At 37.6% G+C, this 15,322-nt stretch overlaps 2 protein-coding genes across 3 annotated transcripts; both read right to left on the bottom strand.

Annotated features, from left to right (window-relative positions):
• Positions 1 to 5,228, bottom strand: LOC149732163 (uncharacterized). Its single transcript, XM_089883783.1, has 4 exons — positions 3,172 to 5,228; positions 2,829 to 3,098; positions 2,530 to 2,759; positions 1 to 1,279 (listed from the first exon to the last, which is right to left on the bottom strand). The coding sequence occupies exons 1-4, from the start codon at positions 3,224 to 3,226 to the stop codon at positions 1,064 to 1,066; spliced, it is 771 nt and encodes a 256-aa protein (XP_089739909.1). The 5' UTR covers positions 3,227 to 5,228; the 3' UTR covers positions 1 to 1,063.
• A 1,572-nt stretch (positions 5,229 to 6,800) lies between these two features.
• LOC149732162 (uncharacterized) lies at positions 6,801 to 12,925 on the bottom strand. 2 transcript variants are annotated; one of them, XM_089883781.1, is made up of 21 exons: positions 12,816 to 12,925; positions 12,682 to 12,759; positions 12,392 to 12,535; positions 12,062 to 12,229; positions 11,641 to 11,943; positions 11,385 to 11,528; positions 10,981 to 11,319; positions 10,778 to 10,918; positions 10,422 to 10,490; positions 10,194 to 10,361; positions 9,893 to 10,042; positions 9,760 to 9,807; positions 9,526 to 9,675; positions 9,238 to 9,387; positions 9,122 to 9,178; positions 8,888 to 9,031; positions 8,635 to 8,781; positions 8,403 to 8,558; positions 7,772 to 8,125; positions 7,169 to 7,303; positions 6,801 to 7,086 (listed from the first exon to the last, which is right to left on the bottom strand). In XM_089883781.1, the coding sequence occupies exons 2-21, from the start codon at positions 12,722 to 12,724 to the stop codon at positions 6,890 to 6,892; spliced, it is 3,207 nt and encodes a 1,068-aa protein (XP_089739907.1). In that variant the 5' UTR covers positions 12,725 to 12,759; positions 12,816 to 12,925; the 3' UTR covers positions 6,801 to 6,889. The 2 variants fall into 2 exon arrangements, with proteins under 2 accessions (XP_089739907.1, XP_089739908.1); XM_089883782.1 differs by having other exon boundaries at positions 10,981 to 11,316.
• Positions 12,926 to 15,322: the final 2,397 nt, after the last annotated feature.

Below are 15,322 nucleotides of genomic sequence, written 5' to 3'. Positions count from 1 at the left end.
AAATGATGTAGTGGAGTGGGGAAGATGGGACACTTGAGCCCATATTGCCCAATCTTTCCCTAACAAAATATAGGACATATGATTTTCGGTGATACAATTTAAAATATGTATATTAAAACACACGAGAAGTTATTTAACGATTCGCACACCCAGTGTAATTTTATCAATTCGGAAACCGACAGCGTAAGACAGAACAGTTTAAAATCCTTGGTTAATTTTAATTAACAAATAATTTTATTATTAGAAATACAATACTATATGGTAGAGGGTGGGGGAGACGGGACACCATTAGCACAAGACATCCAGATATCCTCGCGAGGATACAATTTTAAAATTCTTTGAATGTTGTTCTTTGTTTACTGCCAAATAATGAGTAAATAGAATGTAAAGGTGTCCCATCTTTCCCTACCCTTTTTTATTAATGTGGTAAAAAATATTATTTGGTATAACACATACTTTTAGTTGTTATGAATACACGTGTTAGTTAATTTACTGTGTTATAACATCAGTTGATTCGGCTATGTAGTATCGGTTGCACTAGATGGCTAAGAGTAATTGCATTCGTGTTTTAGCCTTTGCCCTTTAAGTTACGTACCTACATACAAAATATTAAACACAGAGCTTTTAGGGGCTGAACGTGATTTCTACAGTTTTATAAAATGTTGTATTTAAATGACGAACACAGGGTTTTTCTTTTTCTTTTCGAAAACAATAGCAAAGATCATATTATTTAAAGAACGAAGATAATTTAATGAACAACAAAACTACAGTCATTAAAATATGATACGGATATAAGGTGTGGGAAAGAGTTTCAGGTAAAAAGCGTGGCTTTTGAGCGTCAGTTTATTTTATTACATAAACGTCTATAATTTGCTTGCAATTTTATAACGACCATTTAGTTTTGTCGGTTTAAATAAAGCCATTATACAGTTTTACAAATAGTAATATCCACAGGTTATAACTTAAATGCAGAAATACTTAATAGTGTACAGTAATATATATACGTCAAATTTTCAGTTACTTGTCGATATTCAAAGAAACACCTAAAACCGCGCCCCGTGGTTTATGGAAGTCTCATTGCACAAAGTGAAGTGCATTTGGTGTTTCCGCATGAATAAAATTTCGATGACCGATTTTGCATCCCGCTTAAGGTTTTATTTCCTCCAGGTGACACAATCAGCACGAGTAGGCCACGCCAACTATGTTTCTTGTTGGGAAAACCGACGACCCAGGTCCCATTATAACCTGCTTCTCCATTGCTTTGTACAACCATGCTGTTCTATATAATACAAAAGTAATGAATTGTTAGGTGGTGTATACAAAATGTTTTAAATTTTTAAATACCCATAAAAATAACACTCAACAAATTAGCCTACATAGGTTTAATTCGTAAGAGAGAGCAAGGGTGTATCGTGCATGAAACATTACTTCCATGGTAAACCCAAAGTTAGTATAGACCAAGTTAGGAAACGGATTGTAAAACAACGAGTCTTGTTATCCATTGTCTCGCGTCTATGACGTCATAGTCGTCACCATTAGGGAGCCCACGGCATAGCATTTTATCATTGCTGAGTGCTGTTTTTCGTTTAAATATTGCGATTTTTTAAAAACCAAGCACTTCTGCACGTAAAAATGGCTTTCTACTAATGTTATATCTTATCACAATAATAAACCTCACAAAAATAATCAACTTTTATTGAACACTCAATCGATTAAAGAGAAAAAAACAGAAAATATCAAGTTTACTAACCAAAAACATAAAAGAACATGTTTAAAATATAAAAATACAAACAAAAACGCATAACATTACCATAAACTGGTGTATCTAGCTGCAGTTTTGCATGTAAATTGCCGTGATTTTACTTTTTGGCTCACAAACTTAACACGTATACCCGGCAACGAAACTTAAGGTATCTTTGTAAAATTTGCCTAATATCGAAGTGACATTGACGAAAACAATACTGAGTTACTATTTTTGGTCCTCTGCTTGAAGTAATAAGCTACCTTTTCTGCGTTCCGGGTCTTTATGAAATCGGAAAACGCGAACACCTTATCTGCTAGTACTTAAGCAGTTGGGAGCTGCATGTCCACTCATGTTGGATTATAAATGTAGTAAAGAATGGCTCTGTAGATTCGTAGGTATGATCATATATTATTATGTAAACTAAGCTGATTGCTGCTTGTCTTAATCGCCAACGTAAAGTACCCTGTTAAACCACACTGTACGCCGAAAACCAGTCAAAATATTAATTTACTCCACATTAATTCCTAGATTTTATATTATATTACAAGATTTATATTATAAATTATATTTTAAATGTTAAAACAACCGCTATACGTGTTTTCTAGCTTTGTTTCGCTTACAAGAACTAAATGAACACATGCCGACCATGCATTTGTATAGGCGATTAACGCTCTGTGGGCTCCGTAATGGCGGACACGAGCGCCGTTTCCTAACTTGGTCTATACTAACTTTGGGTAAACCCACTGTCGTTGCGCCAGCACGCGCCGATAATTTACGTTCTTTACCTTGTAGTCATAACTGGAACCCAACCAAAACCAAATTGCGGTTCGATTATCAAATATAAAGTTCTTCTCGACATGATTATAGACTGCGTCGTACATTTGTTTATCAGAGATTTCTACAAGTTTACCGCCAACTTCGTTGCACTGTTGCTCTGCCACCTGACGCTGCATGGCAACAGCGTAAGAAAAATCGCGAAGCCAGATCACCGTGTTGCGAAATATAAATGGTTGTCCTGTGAAACACAGAAAGTTTGTGAAACAAAGATTCGTTGAGCTCATAAAGGTAAACAGTAAGTGATTACTTTGGAATGCAAGCCATGCCACGTTCAACGACACATACCAACCAGTCGAATCGTCAGTTCTCTTTAATTTGACCACAAAACTAGTCAGACTAACTTTCAGTATCGTTAGGTTGAATTTATAAGGCAGTGAAGGGTCTGTGGGTTTGGCTGTTGCGCTTACGTACAAAGGGGCCACCGTCTGGCAACTCATATAAGGGATTTCCACCTCTGTGCTTGCTTTTGGAGAATACGAAGAAAATTCAAAGTTTCCAGTATTCCACAAGATTTGATCTGTCACATATATCCACATAAAAAACGTTAAGAAGTTCAAATCTTCAAATGGCTCAACATCTTACCGACTTACCAGATTCTTGAATCATCAAAGTGTATATAACGACCAATAACCCAAGATATTTCATTTTAATTTAATTCTTCCGATGCAGAAAGAAATTTAAAACAAAACTTCGGTAAACAACATCTATATGCTTAACGCTTATACAGTATTACCAAATGAGACATGCGCATTTGCGATGAGGATAACAAACTAGGTAAAGTATCGTTTGTGTTGTTTACAATTAAGCAACCGAAATATAACACCAGATAAAAGTTAAATCGGGTCATTACAAGTAAAACAACCGGAATAAAAAAGTTCATTCGAAGATCAAATACATTAGAGATAAAACAAATAAGATATATTTTGCGTTTGATCGCCATGTCTTCATACGCTCTTACACCAAACCGTTAATGAAGTACGGTCCAACTAAATTTAGATACAACTGGTTGAATCTCAATACCACGCGAAAGTTTTTAATTTTTTACACGTGAATTCGCGCCGACCATCACCAGCGATAATAGGTATACGCAAAAGGCGGGGACAAAAACAGGTGACGAAAACTACAGCAAAGGCAAACCAAGCTTCTGCATTTCCGAGTTAACATGCAGTAAATAAAGGATGGCTGCCGGGACCTTACACTCAGCTAGTGTTCCGGTAAATAATAGGCTCGAATATGAAAATCTAACCTATCAGTCCTACGACCCTCAAACACAGAGGTCATGGGTTCAAGCCTTGTCGCTGCTACCATTGTGAGTCTGTCTTTGGGCTCAAGACACTTAACTATAATTGCCCCGAACTAGTGGTCGCTAATGGTTTGTCTGAATTGTCAGCCATACTAAAATACATTGACCCAAGATGTTAAACGAATAAATGCATTTTACCGGAAAACGACAGTCGTTATATTCTGCATCATACACCTCGTGTCAGCTTACAAGTTACCACGTATGTAAATTCGTGAGTGATTGTTATTATTATTATTTTGTTTATGCTGACAATTTATACAATCCACCAGCTACGCGGGGATAAAGCAAGTTTTATTCATTCATATGAAAACCACCTACAATCAATGTTCCGTCTAGCTGCGCAAATACGCGGCCGCACAGTGCCGTGATTTGTCTCGCGCAGTTTATAGTTTGTTAGAATTCGACGCTCAAAGTGACGTCACATTACACAGTCTCAATTTTCAATTTATCAATGTCAATACTGTGGACACGCCATATCTCATGGGAGACTATTCTCACGAAAACAGACTCCCCCCGTTGGTCGAGACAGAGGGCTGGAGTAACGTTTTCTGTTATAACAAGACGACACAGCTGTGTTTCCCTTTTGGAGCACAACAACGAGGGACAAAGCACAATTAGAAAGACGTGTCGTGGCTGCAGGATTAAGAGGGGGATAGCTTATAAGAGAAAGGATCGAGTATAGACGGTGAATATGAAAAAGTATGGTAAGATAATTCTTCGCGCCCGTTTTAGTTTTGTTGTGGTAGACCTGTGTAGCTGATTATGAAATCAGTAATAGTTAAGCACATTACAAATTAAAAGACCGTTTAGGCGTAGATTAATTTTGGATTAAACATATATGTAAGGGACATATATAATAAAGTATCCTGTAAGAGAGTGGGGGAAGATGGGACACCTTTGGCACATAATATTCAAATATCCTGATCGTATTTTAAACAATTAACAACGGTCTATGGCTATGCGAGTTGTGGTAATGCAGTTTTAATAATTCTTTAATTTTCTTATTTACTACTAATGGCACAAGAATATACAGGTGACCAGTTTTTATCAGATGAGACTTTATAAGCTACTGTATTATGTCTCTCACCTAGCTGTGTTTAATTTAAACTTAATCTAAGCTACAATGGTCTTTTAAGTTGTAAGTTGATTATTTTTTTTTCAGCTACAACTTATATAAAATTGTAAGCAACATGCTTTTAATGCGATGTAACATTAAGGTTTCCCAGGGTTTTCCATTTGTAGAAGTCGCACCTAAACTTGCGGGGATTGGCTTATTGCCGCCAAAAGCGATGGGTTCGTGAGTTTTATTATGCGCGCCTACATGATTAGATTTTTGCTTGTTTACATATTATCATCATCAGTATGCATCTTATCTCCTGCCTACTATCCGGTAGTGCGATCGTTCTACCGTTTATCTGTTTTATCGATTAAATTTTCGCAAGTTTAGTGCCTTTTTTGCAAGAGTTGTTAGATTAGTTCACGAAATTCACGAAAAAAGTCACGAAATAAAATAGGTATTGTAAGAGGTAACAAGAACACAACGAGGTAGAAGTGAAATGAAAACGTACCGATAGTTTTCCTAGTTGTAAATTCTTGTGCGTTTGGCGGTTTTATTCAGTTAAAATATGTTTGCATGTTACAACATTGCGATTGGTTTTCGACACCACTTTTGGTTTAGGTTAAAATGGTGTGAATACATTTTATTGTTTCTCTTTAAATAAAAATGTCAGAGATTATAATGTGGAATAATGCATGTATAATATGCCTTTTATGAAGCAAAACTTGACTGGGTAATTTGTTAAATGAAAATGTGCAAATGCCACATATAGTACTGTGGGGGTAAGACGGGACGTCTTTAGAATATAATATCCGAACATATATTAGCGTTGGTCTAATAATAGTTTTAGTTTTGTAAAAAACTTACACGAGAAAGATAGGCACGGGTCAATATAGCTTTAATTTAAGATAGAAATACCGTTTTAACGTTATATATATATAAAGTTTACATGACAAAGATGCACAGTCGAAAATATCTTTTGTCCCGTTTTATTTCCCGACATTGTAGTTTTGTAGGTTTATGCTGGTATAATTATACTGATATAATAAAAAGATATATGAAAAATATTTTCGAAATTCAACAGTCACTTGCACTTGAAGATTGTCACAACTTCATGCTCCAACGCAAGTGTTTAATAATAACCTGATCACGTTTTCACAACGGTCAATGAGAGTCTATAGCCGCCACTGAATAAACAGGTTGTTTTCATGAGAATAGTCTCGCCATGAGATAAGTCTTACCCGCAGTGTTGACATTGATTGACGGAGTATTGTGGTTGGGTATCGTGACGACACTTTAGGTGTCGAGTTGCAACAAGTCGTGAGGATATGGTTTTACAATTCTTTAAATGTTCTTTGTTTACTACTACCAAGTGGTACGATAAAGTAAAATGAAAAGATGTCCCATCTTTCCCCACACCACTATATGCTTTGTGCATGTAAGTTTCTAGGTCGTTCTATCGGCATATCTAGAACTACAAATGCGTATCGCGGAAGTCGTGGAACGTAACTCCAAGGTCTGAAGTCAAACAAAACACCCCTTCTGTTACGTATCCAGACGCTGCAGCTATCACGCTGATATTTTGTTTGTGTGTCTTTCATCGTAAAATTGTTGCGTATATATGCGTATCGTAGTCTGTAGTAACATGATATACAAGAGTGCATGAACTGAGTTAAGTGTTGTTGTGAGTAAGAGGAATAAGCACGACGGTAAGCTACAGTGAATAAGTCGTGGTATCGCCACCTATTGGTCAATATGTGGTTAAATGCCCCCCCCCCGTCTTTCCTCACTTAACTATATATATGAATAAATCTTAACAGTAAGAAGACACCCTGACAATTGATCTGCAAACAATCAAACAGTGTAATGCAATTTTTTTAATTTAAAACGACCAAATCGCAAGTATTACACAACTGCGAATATGATGATGGGATGTTATACGCATGTATTACCCCCACTTTCTCAGGGTGTCCAAACCAGCAGAGGCCAGTCCTGAACTGGACCTTACGCAGTTAACAAGGCAAGTGCGGCATTGCTGCATTTGCATTTGTTCCACCGTAGAAGGCCGTGGGCAAGACGGGCAGTTGATTCGAGCAGAGATCACACAGCTCGATATCTCGTTCATTTGTTCCGGTTGAGTTGTGCCTGTGTTCACAAAGTTAATAACCGTGCTCTACTTCATATAGATTTCTCCCATATACGATTAGCAGTCTTACTGCATACTTACCGCATTGCTGCCTTACGCAGGAAATACACCCTGTCGTTGTGCTTCTTATTGCGGACCAAGCTTGAGATCTTGTAAGACACGCGTTGTTAGTTGCACATCCTTGCATACATTGTCTCATAGCCGGTGACAAGGCTCCTAAACCAAGTTAAGAATAACATTAATGTAGAGGTCACACACTTTGAAAAAACTAAATCTAACAATGAATGAATGTTACTTTATCCTCGTGTGACTGGAAAACTACAGTCGTTAAACACGATTGTTCTGTTTCATACCTCCGTGCCAGCTTACGAGTTACCAAGTATGTTACTTTGTGGGTAATTATTTTATTTTATGTATGGCTGATTTTTAGTGACAACCCATAAGTGACAACTGGATTTATGCAATTGCCGTTAAGTGTCTTGCCCAAGAACACATACGTCTAGAATGGTGGCAGCCATGAGCCTTGAACCCATTACCTCTGGGTTAGAGACAGGCGCGCTAACCGTTGTCACGGAGCCGGAAGTTAAGAATAACATTGATGAAAGTTTTAAGAAAACTTTATTTAACAAAGAAATATTGTCAAGCAGTTTGAGAAAACCAAATCTAACAATAAATCTTTTTTACCTCCTAGTCTACCAAAGCCAAATCCTCCTGTTCCGGATGTTGGGCCTCCCGTTCCTCCGCCTATTAGTCTCATTCCTCCACCCATTGGTCTCATTCCTCCACCCATTGGTCTAATTCCTCCACCCATTGGTCTAAGTCCTCCACCCATTGGCGTTACTCTGCCACCGATAGGTCTTATACCTCCTGGTGGACCTCTGAATGGAGACTGACCTTGCCCCCCACTAAAACCAGTGTACATACTGGTGGTCGAATCATCATCATTTTCATCTTCGTCGTTCGAATCTTCATCCATGTTTATTGGTCCAAACATCGAAGTCAAACTCCCAGATAAAGGAAATGCTTGGAAAGGACCAACTGTAAAAAAACGGTAGATATCGACAATAAATATTTCTCGACCAATAAATGTAAATAGTTTTCTTTATAGGCATATTCGAACGACTCTAGTTTGGTCGCTATATATTCTGTCTTATCGTTTTTCCCATTTTTTTATCTTGGTTCAGTAATCGAAGAGACGAATTTAAACGGTATTATTAAAAAGTAGTAAATATTATTAGAATTACTTAATCTTCAAAAGTTTGCAACAAATATCAAACTTAATAAAAGTAAGCGCAAATAATTCGCGGACATTTACCTGGCATTAAACCACCCAACGGATTTCCGCCAAGTTCAGGGAACATACCAGACACCTCATGTTCGGTATCGTTTCCTTCCATACCCAGTAATCCGAAGGGCCACATTCTAAACATTCCAAACTCGATGCCAACGAATCCAACAGAAACATCATCATCTGTAGAGAAAAAAAGCGTTAAGAAAGTCGTTATATTTTTTGACTTTTTTATGTTTTGATGATGAATAAAATTTACCATCAACATCGCAGTCGCGAATGCATCTTCTACAACTTCTCATGTTGGTTTGTTCACTTGACGATAAGGTTGGACATCCTGTACATTCAGCCTTTGCTTCTGTGATGCAATCAGCCACCTCGCTTCTATTGGCTCTGTTGAATGGTCCTGTAAAATGTGGTAATCGAAATGATTTACATTAAATTCTGAGTATATTATATTCTAATGTATCTTAAGTGCAATGCAAAACTTCCAAGGTTGGTTTTAAACATACCGCATCTTTCGACGACACAGGATCGACATTCTTGTGATGTTTGCTGAAGACGGTTCCAAGCTTCACCTCTGGTTGGACATTGGTTGTTCGTTGCACAACTGCGCATACAAGTTCTGTTCTTCCTCATAAATGGGGGTCCAAAACCTATGTTTGAAACAAAGAAATATTCAGCAAAATTCACTAATATTTTGTGGGATTATATTTGTATAAATGTTGCGTTAAAAATAAAATTACCTCTTGGTGTTAGCATTGGGAAGCGTCCGTTTCCAAAACGCATGCTCATGTTGTTTCCTAGTTAAAATATAATTGTGTTTTAGTACTTGAAATCAAAATTAGTTTTAAGTTCATACTTCCAACAATTGGACAAGCTTCTCTGCAAGTCTTGCACGCTAATTTCCTTGCAACCTGAGCGGGATTCAAGGCCGGACATTCCGTGCAATTAGTTCTCGCTTCCGTCAAACATTCCACATGATCTCCATCTGTTGATCCTTGTCTTCTGCCTGTTAACACAAATACAACTTTTAAAGATTGCGGTAGTTTTCTTTAGGTTTACAAACGCCTAGTTCTCACAGAAATAAACAAAATAATTGTCCATACTATTTTACTTTTCCAAATATACCCAGGATTATATTTCTTACCACACAGTCTCATGATACAGGTTCGGCATTGCATTGATAAAGATTGAAGTTCTTGGATTTTCTCTACTTTAGATGGACATTGAGATGGACTGATACATGACCGAACACATGTTACATTACGACGTGGTTTCCTTCCTCCCATTCCCATACCTGGTAAAAATACGGAGAGTCATAAAGTATCTTATATATTTGAGCACCTTAGTTTTAGAAAATACAAATATATGCGAAAATTACCTGAACGTCCGAGTATTTGTAATCCACGTCCAATGAACACACCTTGACCTGCAGAAAATATTTGTGTTAATTGACTTAATAATAACAAAATCATCGTATTATCACGCAAATTATTCGGCCACATGGTACTTACCCAAACGTGGCAAGCATCCACGAAGACATGTTTTGCAAGTTCTCATTCTAGTTTGTTCAGCAGATGAAAGTGTAGGACATTCGTCACAATCTGCTCGTGCTTGTGTAATGCACTCTTCAACCTCACTTCGGTTGGATCGATCATATGGACCTGTGTTTAAAGAATTGATGGATTATTTGTATAATATATAATTATACAAAAGTTAAGTTTTTAAATGTCTTGTAACAGTTTGTCATGTTTGTAATATTCTAGTAACATTAACATGAATTGCAACACAAGAAGAAGGTAAACCAAATTTTACCGCATCGTTCCTGGACACAACTTCTACATTCAAGTCGAGTCGTCCTGAGCGTGTTGAGTGCTTCTTGTCTACTTGGGCAACTTTGCGATGAAACGCAAGTTCTTTGGCAAGTTCGGTTTCTTCCAATAAACCCGGATGTTGAAATAACTCCAGAAACAGATAAACGACCTAAAATATAAAACAAAATGTAAGAACCGAAGTTAGGCTGGTATTGAGCAATGTATTTACCTCCAAAACCTCTTATAGGAAGCATACCGACTCCATGCATTCCTGGAAAGAAATCTCTTGACCTGTTGCCTGTAGAAAATATGATATATAGTAGGGTGGGGGAAGTTGGGACACATTTTAACTCTATTATCTCGTCCTATGTGGTAGTAAACAAGGAACTTTCAAAGAATTATAAAACTATTTGCTCAAGGCTACCATAGACCGTTGTTAACTGTTTAAAACACAATCAGGATATTCGGATATTATGCGCCGAAGGTGTCCCATCTTCCCCTACTTACTCTATTATGTGATTAATTGTTTTTTAAACCAGGAGTTTAAGGTATGCGTATAAATGTAAGGTTAAAATTATAACGTACCTCGATGTGGAAAACAAGCACGAACACAAGTTTCACAACTCTCCATCCTATGCTGTTCAGCTGCCGACGGTGTTTTACATGAAGAACATTCAATTAGGGCGTCCACGACACAATTTCTGCTTCGGTTATGAACTCTCGGTCCTGTATTTAAAAGCGTTAGTTTCATACTTATGGCATTAATGGCAAAAACACACAAAAATTACCGCATTTATCCATAACGCAACCGATGCATTGGAAGGTTGTGTTTCTCATCTTTTCATGAGCTTCTCTGCGTGTGGGGCATTTATCTGGACCAATGCAAGCTCTCATGCAGCGTATAGGAGGGTGGGGGTGTGGCCTTGGGTGGGGCCCAGGAAATGGACGTGGTCCAGGGTGGGGCCTTGGGTGGGGTCCGGGAAATGGGCGTGGCCCGGGATGTGGTCTAGGGTGGGGCCCGGGAAATGGACGGGGTCCTGGGCGTGGTCGCGGACCGGGCCGTGGACCTGGGCCTGGCCTCGGGTGTGGGTGGGGTCTTGCAGAATCTCCAGATAAGCTTATTTCTGCTTTATAATTTATTTGTTAATATATATATAAGTATTTCATACATTAATCTAAAGCAGAGTCTTACCAGTTCTGTTGCGCTTGCACGTCAGTAAACATGCCTCACACCTCTCCATACGTTGGTTTTCTTCTGCAGATCTCGGTGGACACATAGGACATGCTGTGAATGCTGATTCAATGCATTGGATGCTGCGATTACGATGTCGTGGGCCTGTCAAATAAACACAAAAGTTTTGATAACTGACTTAACCAGTTGACATTTTTAACTGGGCGAATTGTACATGGTTTTCTAATACAGCGAAAAATATTATATTTGTACTCACCGCATTTATCCATTACACATCCAACACATTCGAAACTCGTGTTTTGCATTTTATGTCTCACTTCACGTTTGGTTGGACATTTATCTGGTGCAACACACGAGATCATACACCGACGTCTCGGTGGGCCAGGTCGTCCGTGAGGAGGACCAGGTCTTCTACCAGGAGAGCTAGGGATAAGATGGTTTGGTCCGTTTGAAAGTCCCTGGTTCTGTGGAGAGAATCCAGTTCTGCCGGGTCGGATACTCGCTGGTCTGATGTTGGTTGTCAATTGGGAGGTCATAGGATCATTGTCTGTTTGAGGCCCTAAATACAGAGAGTGTAAATCTTAAAAATATTAATATTTTAAACGAAGAATAGACTTTTATGTCTAAATTTTGATTTGTAGCCTATGCATAATAAGTTAACCATAAAAATAACTCACCATTCGGGTAATGAGTGTTCATGCAATTTTGTTTGCAAGCTTCACAATTATTGTGGCTTGTTTGTTCCTGTTGTGAATAACCAGGACATCTTTGGTTGGAGGAACATTCACCAAATGCGGTGATCAAACAGTTATTATCTGTGTTGACGAGATGATTGTCTGATGGATCTAGAAAGAAGTGTCAGTTTGAAATAACGACTTAACAATGTGATTTCTAATATTTCTGTAGATTTGGCAAACGATTAGCTGTGAAAACATTGTTTTGCAGCAAATTTTCTAAAACATTGTGATTGAAGTATACTGGTGTAAGGTAAATAGAAAATCCCTTACTTGTACAAGCGTTGAACATGCAGCGAATGCAAGTAGCTCCTTTGCTCAATACAATTGAGTGCATCTGGTCCTTTGATGGGCAAGATTCATTTCGTTCGCAGGTAATTTGACACAGAGCATTTGGTGAAAGTTGACCGTTGCAATCTACAATTAAGGAAACAAATTTTGTACAAGGAAGTGCCAAAGACTTTAACTCAATACTCTTCATATAAAAATCCTTCATTTGAAATATCCAAACAAATGCCACAATATAAGCAATAAATACGGTTTCATACAAAAGCTATACTCACGTGCAAGAGCACACAACGCAGCTAGAAATACCACAACCTTCATTGCGATGATCAGAAGTCTTTTCTTCTAAAACAAATCTGAAAAGGAAAGTTGATTAAAATTCATCACAACAACACAACCCCAGTTTCCTTACCTCTTGTATATAGAAGCTATGAGATCCTTGTATGTCTCTTGGTATATCAGTGTCACCGATATATACCACGAGTCAATTGTGATTCTTTGGCTGAAACCCGTCGCTTATATAGCTATAACTGATGACGTCGTATATCCTGTCACGTACGCCTCCGCTTAGTTTATTCTTTAAAATTAAAACCGATGAAACGCAACCCAGATGCCGCGGGATGAAGCTTCAGGGCGCAGCTAAGTCGGCAATCGCTTCGGGGAAAATTTATTTTAAGAAAATTATTTTCGTCATGGGTGGGTCACATGTCATATCCTTCGTGCAAAACAGGTTGCTGCATTTTTTTTTCAATATTCAATTTAAGTCACGTGATTCCGTTTACGTAAAACTGTGACGTCAAAACTCCAGCGAAATTCACTGTCGTCATTTTAATTCTTTAACTTTTTTTGGCCTTTTATGTCATCTATATATAAATTTAATTAAAAGAATCAAATTACCAATTTAGACCGCACAAAACAGTGTTTCGTGATTTTATTAACTGATATATCCAATATATAGTGGGGTAGGGGAAGATGGGACACCTTTAGCACAAAATATCTAAATATCCTGGTCGTGTTTTAAACAATGGTCTATGAAAGTCGCGAGGAGAAGTTTTTATAACTCTTTAAATGTTCTTTGTTTACCACCAAAATTTACGAGAAAATAGAATGAAAAGGTGTCCCATCTCCCCCCATCCTACTATATCTAAGTTTAATAAAAATGGTTTTTGATTGTGTTAAGCATTGTATAAGTTTGATTCACTGCTGACCATAATGTCTAAATGTACGGTAAACATTTTTTAGTGTGAATATCATCAAATTAATTGCATTTTGTACAAAAAATGTTCAGCCGTCCGTAACGTATATCAGGCATGCCCTGCGGCAGAATCACAGTCTTTTTAATAATTTGTATTCTTTGCAAAAGACCACACTGAGCTTCTATTTTTACATAGAACCTATGTGACCAAAATATATCATTCTAAATTCAGAAATTTAAACTACTTATAATACGTCACAATACCTGCAAAAACTGCGCAAACAGATGACGTAGCATGAGCTCATATACGTTTATGGGATTAACCGTTTTTTTTGTATCCGGTCAGACATTACGTGATGCAATCGACATTAAATTGCAACAAAGCAAATGTTCTGCATCAACTTAAATGCAGCAAACATAGGTCTTGGCCAATCAGCAATCGTTGCTAAACGCGTGATGTCAGAAACTATATTTTAACTAATCAGAAGCCAGACACATGTTGTCACGTGTACAGAAAAACAAATTCATCATTGCTGCAAACTGAAAATAGAATTCCAGCGAAACGAAGACAATATTCTCTTCGTATTTGCAACCACCACGTTGTAAACTATACGGATATATATCTATTAGCGCGGGGGGATATGGGACATTTATTTTGTTCTATTTCCCTGTCCCATTTGGTAGAAAACAAATATCATTTAGGAAATAAAAACCGTATTTTCACGAATCTCATAGACTGTTGTTTATTGTTAAAAAAACGATCAGGATATTATGTTCTATATGCGTCCCATCCTCCCCCACATAACTATACAACATCAATAGAATTCAAAGAATGTTGTTTTTTACCAGCATGCAAACCGGTAGTTTGCCAAATTATATTTCACAAATTTAAAAAGATAAACATAACGTCAAAGCAAAAATGTATCAAATAGTTTCATTCTATTTCGAAATCGAGACAAAAATATCCCAAATTAAAAAATAGATCGCCTGCGGGGCAATTTGAGATCTGTCTTTAAAATGATCCAAATCCCGCCAAATAATATACCACAATCTATAGCTATTGCAGTGTAAATATAATAAAGTGGTTTGTTATTGGTTGATTATCCGTTTGATTATGACGTAGGCATAACCCGGGGCATCCCTTAAGGCAACTTCCTGTGCAACGTCATAATGGCCTTGAGGTAGAGCGACATTGAGTAAAAGTTGCTTATATCTAACTTCATGTAAAGAGACAACGACAGGCCGTTTTAACACAGGAATCCCGTTTCATACATATCGTACCCGCGTACAATTCACCAGGTATGAATATTGTTTTTTCGTAATATTTCTTTGTTGTTGACAATTCCGGCAACCCGTTAGTTATCACTGGGGTGGAGCAACTACCATTACGGTGCCTTGATCAAAACACAGCTTTGTAGCTATTGCGTAGCGCTATAACATTTTCTAAGCTGGTTCGTGCGAAAATTCTATAAGTATGTTTTTATGACGAATATTAATATTCATAATTAATATTTTTTTGAATTTTAAAATTTTTATTTTAGAATCGGTACCGCTGGGGTCTAATTAGTACAGTGTCCAAATTTTAGGTTGGTGGCACCAGTAACGAAAATGGCCGTTATATTATCTGTATTCTAGGATCACCTTGGTGTTAGTGACCACTGGGGTGGAGCAACCACCATCACGGTGCCTTGATCAAAACACAGCTGCTTACAATTTGTTCCCAT

This window comes from Ciona robusta, chromosome 8 (genome assembly GCF_009617815.1).
Source record: "Ciona robusta chromosome 8, ASM961781v2".
Lineage (NCBI taxonomy): Eukaryota > Metazoa > Chordata > Ascidiacea > Phlebobranchia > Cionidae > Ciona > Ciona robusta.
Note: the sequence above shows the minus strand (reverse complement) of the source record. Positions and strands in the feature narration are given on the sequence as shown.

Coding starts and splice junctions, on each gene's coding strand:
- LOC149732163 (XM_089883783.1), bottom strand. CDS start 3,226: ATGAAATATCTTGGGTTATTGGTCGTTATATACACTTTGATGATTCAA. Junction 2,760..2,828: donor GGCATGGCTTGCATTCCAAA/GTAATCACTTAC, acceptor TGTGTTTCACAG/GACAACCATTTATATTTCGC. Junction 1,280..2,529: donor GTTCCAGTTATGACTACAAG/GTAAAGAACGTA, acceptor TGTATTATATAG/AACAGCATGGTTGTACAAAG.
- LOC149732162 (XM_089883781.1), bottom strand. CDS start 12,724: ATGAAGGTTGTGGTATTTCTAGCTGCGTTGTGTGCTCTTGCAC. Junction 10,362..10,421: donor TCCTATAAGAGGTTTTGGAG/GTAAATACATTG, acceptor TTTATATTTTAG/GTCGTTTATCTGTTTCTGGA. Junction 9,676..9,759: donor ACAAATACTCGGACGTTCAG/GTAATTTTCGCA, acceptor TATTTTTACCAG/GTATGGGAATGGGAGGAAGG.